The sequence below is a fragment of the Spermophilus citellus genome (genome assembly GCF_964194105.1).
Source record: "Spermophilus citellus genome assembly, chromosome: 12".
Taxonomy (NCBI): domain Eukaryota; kingdom Metazoa; phylum Chordata; class Mammalia; order Rodentia; family Sciuridae; genus Spermophilus; species Spermophilus citellus.
This window is the reverse complement of record NC_138198.1, coordinates 91,386,351-91,392,350: the sequence shown is the minus strand read 5'-3', so window position 1 is coordinate 91,392,350 and position 6,000 is coordinate 91,386,351. Positions and strand designations below refer to the sequence as shown.

The window sequence follows — 6,000 nt, the reverse complement described above, 5'->3', positions numbered from 1 at the left end:
TGGACTCTGGGCAGCAACAGGGGGGCACCCAAAGGTCTAGCCGCTGGTGGCCCAGGTGGGAGTGGAGAACAGCTCGACTGAGGGAAGGATCCCTGAGTTCTCCCTGCCCTCCTGGGCTCCGGGAAGGACCAGGCCAACGGGGATGCCTGGCGAGGCTGCAGGGCGCCTTAGCGGTCGGACGGGGGAGCGAGAGCTAAAGCTAGCGGAGTGCAGCCGAGCAGCTGGCGCCGGCAGCCGGGCGGCCGGGAAGCCGACGCTGTGCCGAACCCGCCGGGCGGGAGTGGCGGGAGGCGGAGGCCGGGCTGGAGGCGGAGCGGGCGGCGCCGGGGAGGCGGAGGCGGTGTCTCCCCGAGCTGCGCAGGCGTTGCTCGCACCTTGTTGATTAGTCAGTGCTGGGAGCGCTGCTATGGCGTTTCTCAGACCCGGGGCTCCTCCTCACACGCTCGAGGCGGAGGGAAGGAGGGGTAAGAGGAGGAGGAGGCGAGCGGGCGGCCGCCGCAGCTGCAGACCCGGGGCCAGAGAAGGAGGCGGAGCGGGAGCGGCCGCCGCAGCCAGCCGGGCCGCCGCTGCCGCCCGCCGCCGCGGGGCTGCTCCGAGTCCTCTCCCGGCTTGAGGGCACGCGGGGCGCCCTAGCCATGCCCCGCAGAGGCAGCTGAGCCAGGCGCCGGCCCCCTCCCTCCGGGCCGCCTCAGCCGCCGCGCCCCCCGACTGCCCGCGGCCAGAGCTGCCCGGCGCCTCCCGCGCGCCCCAGACCGCGAGCTCGAGCAGTGGCGGCCGCCGACGCTCGCTGGTGCCGGCGGCGGGGAAGCGCGGGACCAGAGGAGGCGGGGAAGATGGACACGGCGCCCTTGCTGGGCTGTAGCCTCAAGGATGTGAAGTGGAGTTCGGTGGCCGTGCCGCTGGACCTGCTGGTCAGCACTTACCGGCTGCCCCAGATCGCGCGGCTGGACAGCGGTGAGTCCTGGCCGGGGCGCAGGGCAGACGCGCGCAGACCGCCGTCTCGGCGCGGGTGTGCGCGCGTGTGCTCGTGAGGGTGGGACCGGTGGGGAGTGGGTTGCTCGCCTCAACTCCCCCTCCGAGCGCTGGAGTTGGCCCGCGCGGCTGTCGCAGCCCTGGCGCGTTGCGATCAACTCTCCCCAGCAGCAGCCAGAGAGGTGGAAATCAGAACCCTTGCAGTGTAATTAAAAGGAAGCCTTAAAAATAAAATTAAAAAAATAAAATTAACATAGGGGAAACCTCTGCAGATAGTAATCATGGACGCTGTTCCTCCCCAGCCGCCTGCAAGAATTACTCAACCTGGGAAACCCTGAGGAGGTATCTTAGGCAACTTTCTTAGGAAAATAATTGCGCTCTGGGTGGCATCTTATTTTGGGTGCTCTCCCTGACGCCCCCGCCCCCATCCCCCTTCCTCAAGAAGCAGCAGATTAAAGAGGAAAAGCTCCTGGGTGACCAATGGAAGGGATCACGTTTCTCAAAGACCTTTTATTACAGCTTGTCTGTTTTGTTTAACCCAACTGAAAGTAATTTTAGGGCTGTGTGTAGAAATGTCTTCAGCAGAAGTGTTGGTATGCTTAAGGTTAATTATTAGCTTAGTGCTTTTCTAGGCTAGAAAAAAATTTAAGTCACTAAAACATATATTGATTTGTAATCTTGAGTTCAGAACCAAGAAACGCGTGTCTTACCTGAAATTGACCACCAGCAACCAACCAAATATCCCCCAAATGTTGGCTCTGCAGTGTGAGATCTGCAAACAAATATGTAGATGTGCTACTATCAGGCAAGCAGGTTCCTTTCACTTTGAGAGTTGTGACATGTAAGGTGGCAGTTTATGTTGTGTTTTGTTTTCACCATAACTTCAGTGGGTTTTGACTTCATAGGATTTCAGACTGTTTGCGGAAAGAAGCCTGCCCTGCTCTGGGGCAGCCTGGCTCCAGGCCGGCCGGCAGGCAGGCGGGCAGGCAGCTAGAGCTGTGGCCACACACAGGCCAAGTCAAAATAGCACTAAGCAGAAAGATGTCATTTCGAGTCACAGGCTCTTATGTTATTCCTTGCTTTCTGGGGTTATGTGAGCCATATAAATGTCCAAAGAAATTTTTATTCCATTTTTTAAAAATCTGGGATTAGATTAGACATTTGAAGCACTGTTGTGAAAAATAAGGGCAAGAAAATTCATGAAAGCTGGAAAACAATCTTGGCATGCTTGCTTGATTGTTGGTGACAGTGGTGGACATTGGAAATAAACTGGGAGTTTTTAAACTCGTGATGAAATGCAAATGACAATAGCTGTTGAATCCAGGGGAGGACAGACTGTATGTTGAGGCATTTCTGTTTAGGGTGGGGGTGGAAAAGAGTTTTGTGCATTAAATATGCATTTGCAGGTCTGAATCTGTGTAGGTATTCAGTGTTTTATTTATTCCTCCTCTGTGTAAAATTGTAAATGCTGGAAGGTTGTGAGACCTCAACTTTTGTGACCTTTCCTTTTATCTGCATGCTGCCCACACTTCTTAATTAGGCAAGAAAGCATTGGTGCATGTGGTGTAAAAGTCACTCAAAAGCTTCATTAAACTGCAAGTTTGAAGAGGCTGAGTACCAGTTTCAGACATAACTCTTAGTTTTCTTACCCACTTTCCTGTCCTCACCATTCATAAAAAGGATCTGAATCAGCAGTGTCCTCATCCCACACTTCTTTTTAAAATCAGAATGTGGGTTGTGAGTTTTAACACTGTGTCCTTTCAAGTCTTGGAATGGATTTTGACCACTGTGTGTAATTCCAATTCTTTATTGTAAATTTCACTTCCTTTCTTATTATCACTTGAGAATCACCATGGCACATACAAACAAAGTCTTAGCCCAATTCTGCTTTTTACCTTGTTTCTTTCACTTTAACCGTCCCTTCTCATTTACACACTCTTCCTTAGCATGGTTTTTAATAGCTACATAATATTATTTGGGATAGCTGAACTTAGTCCTCTCTTGTGGACATTGTTGCTTCAATTTTTGCTACTATAAATCATGATACAATGAACACTGCTGTACATAAACTCACTTTGTTTAGAATATATTCCTTCCTTGCTGAATGCTTATGAATTCTTTTTAAATCCTTGGCACACATTTTCACTGCTTTAGAGACTAAAGGTTATGCTCATTTACACTAACATGGGCATTGTAGGAGCACTGCTCTCTGCCCACATCATTATAATATTAGGATTTTGAAATCTTTGCTAATTTGTTGAGCAATGTGTTATCTTAGCAATTTTATTTGTGTAGACTTTGAAAGAGCCAGTGATAGATTCTCTGCTTATTTTTGAACATGTTTCACAGCAGGGCTTAGAACAGGTTGAGGACATGTGGTCATATATTTAAATGTTATCAGGGAAATTTCAAGTTTCCTTGAGTCCTCATTCTGTGTATATCTTTTTACCAGTTTTAGTACTGCAGGTACATTTTACACAAACACACACACACACACACACACACACACACACACGCCTTCCCCATACTTAGATGTGAAAGGTAGTCATTTTCCAAATCACTTGCTTTAAAAGACACTAGAAAGAAATTGAAAAAAAGTACCACTAGTTGACGTTATGCCAAGAGGAAACTTTTGGCTAATTTTAAGGTATCCTGAAAGAACATTTGAAATCTTTTTTTCTTAACTTTATTTTGGAGTGCCTATCAAATGCAGGTACATTTCTAGAAGCTTGATATATATTGCCTCCGATCCTCAGCAGCCCCATTTTAAGGACTTTGGAAAGCTGAGATTCAGAGAAATTAAGTGAAGGACTCAGTAAATGGAGTAGGATTTCCATAGGACTTTGTGCCTCCAAGACTGACCTCTTATCTTGGGCTCTGATATCTCCTTTTTCTAAGGTGGGAGTAGTTTTGGAGTAGGTCTGATGTCTGCTGTAAATAGCTTCACTGTCTCTCAGAGCTTGAGAACCAACAAGTCAATATTTTTAAAATAGTAGAGACACAGAATTAAGTGCTGGCATCATTCATCATATTTTGATGACTTTCTACCTCTCAGTGAAGTGGCTAAAGAGAAGCAGTGGGGATGAAGAGAGGTTACAGAATCAGAAAGAAGTAAAGAAGTGGAATTTGGGGGAATAGGATATATGTGTATAGGAATTTATTGGGATGACTCCTTAGTACATTTGCTATTTTAAAAATATTAATTACATCGTATATAAAAAAATCCAGTTCTCTGTATTAGGCATGTCACTCCTAAAATGCCAATTAGATGGATGCATTCAATTTTACATATCCAAAGTTGAAATTTGTCTTTGTATGCTAAGATAAATACAAAATTAGTGAGCCTTTTTGAGTATTGTCCCAAAAGTCTTCATGGAGAACCCAGAGAAAAGTACTCTTGTAGTTTTCCTTGGGAGATTTACTGGGATTATGTCTCATTAGCCAAACCTAACTCCAGTCATTGAGACCAGTAAGATCAAAAATTTATTTTTTTTAATTAAAAAAATGTTTTTTTTTTTGTTTTTTTTTGTAGCGGTAGGGATCAAACCCAGGGCCTTACATTCACTGGGCAAGTGCCCTGTCACTGAGCTACATCCTTAGTCCTTAAATTTATTTTTTAACTGATACATGAAAACATAAAAATTATGCATATTAGGGTAATGTGATGTTTCAACACACATGTTCACTGTATAATGTTGAATCCACATTAAACATATCTCCTTAAACATTAGTTGTTTATTCATGGTGATATTCCAACTGGTCATCAATCTTGTAAATTGTTGGCTTATAGAACCAGGTTCAACAAATACGTTTAGGACTCAGAAGACAGAATATTAACCCCTGCTCCACCTGCAGCCATCTTTACTCATAACTGGGTTGGAGGAAAATTGCTCATTTTCTTTCTCATTATTTCATCTCGGAAAGGCTATGAAGGTCTAGAGCAATGTTCTTCTACCTATTTTGTTCCTCCAGCTCCTAAAAAAATTCTGTGAAACTCTATAAACACATTTTAAGTTTCTGAAATTTTTCCTCCTAAGTTTAAATAGTTGAAAAAGGTGTAATTTTTCAGAGTATTATAAATATTGACATTTTAATCATATCATTTTTTAAAAACTATGCATCTTACTATAAAGATACATGGATAACTTCTTTGTCACTTAAAAATTAGTACCTTTATCTCCATAAGTGCATATTTCCATCTGTTTTCCCTTGTATGAAATAGACTATCCCAATGCAACATATTTTTATACTTGGAAGTACTTTAATGATCACTGTCATACTTTCTGTAACTAAAAAAGGTATGTAAGTTGAAATCCAATACTTGGTATTTCTTTTGATCATAAGACAATTCATATTTAAACATTCCTGGGATTTTGTTTTTTGTTAACAAAGAATTGGAAATTACCTGATATACAAAAGGTGATTTAGTTGTTACTCAAATACTGGATACTCTTTCCCACTCAATATGTATTAGTACTTTTCTTTTCTTTTCTTTTCTTTTTTTGTCCTTCTGAGGTCTTTGCAACCCAGAGAATGCATTTCAGAAAGATCTGGGGAAAGGCTAGTTTTGTAAAGTTGGGGAAGGACCATTGTAAAGGAATGGGAAGGACAGCTTCCATCCATCACCATCAAGGTCATCACAGGATGGATGTCCCTGCATCATAGTCACCGTCCCAGGCAGATACATTTTTAGACAAGAGTACATTTGGAAGTTGAGGATCTGGATCCTGATTCTTTTAGGGCTGTTAGGGCGAACCTCTTGGGAAGTGTTGGCTCTTCTTCAGACTTGTACTCTGGTTCAGAGAATGCTGGAGTAGCTCACTAATACCTGCCTGATTGTGGGTTGAAAGGAAAAGGAAGTCCCAGACTGCATGAATTGACAGGAAAAGGAAAAAAAGAAAGGCAGTACAAGTTGGAGATAGTTAAATAGGTAGGATTTCAGCAGTCTCTCCTTGCTAGCATTGTGGGGGAGTCAGATCTGATTCCAAGCCCTGAGTGTGTTGGGGCCATGGTTTTTGTTTTGTGCTC

General features: G+C 44.4%; 1 protein-coding gene across 2 annotated transcripts in view; it reads left to right on the top strand.

The window, feature by feature from the left end:
* The first annotated feature begins 292 nt into the window (after positions 1 to 292).
* GAREM1 (GRB2 associated regulator of MAPK1 subtype 1) overlaps positions 293 to 6,000 on the top strand; it is a 186,721-nt gene continuing 181,013 nt past the window's right edge. For both annotated transcript variants that reach the window (XM_081263351.1, XM_081263350.1), the window contains exon 1: positions 293 to 954. In XM_081263351.1, the coding sequence (XP_081119477.1) occupies positions 834 to 954 (121 nt within the window). In that variant the 5' untranslated portion in view covers positions 293 to 833. The remainder of the gene's footprint in view (positions 955 to 6,000) is intronic.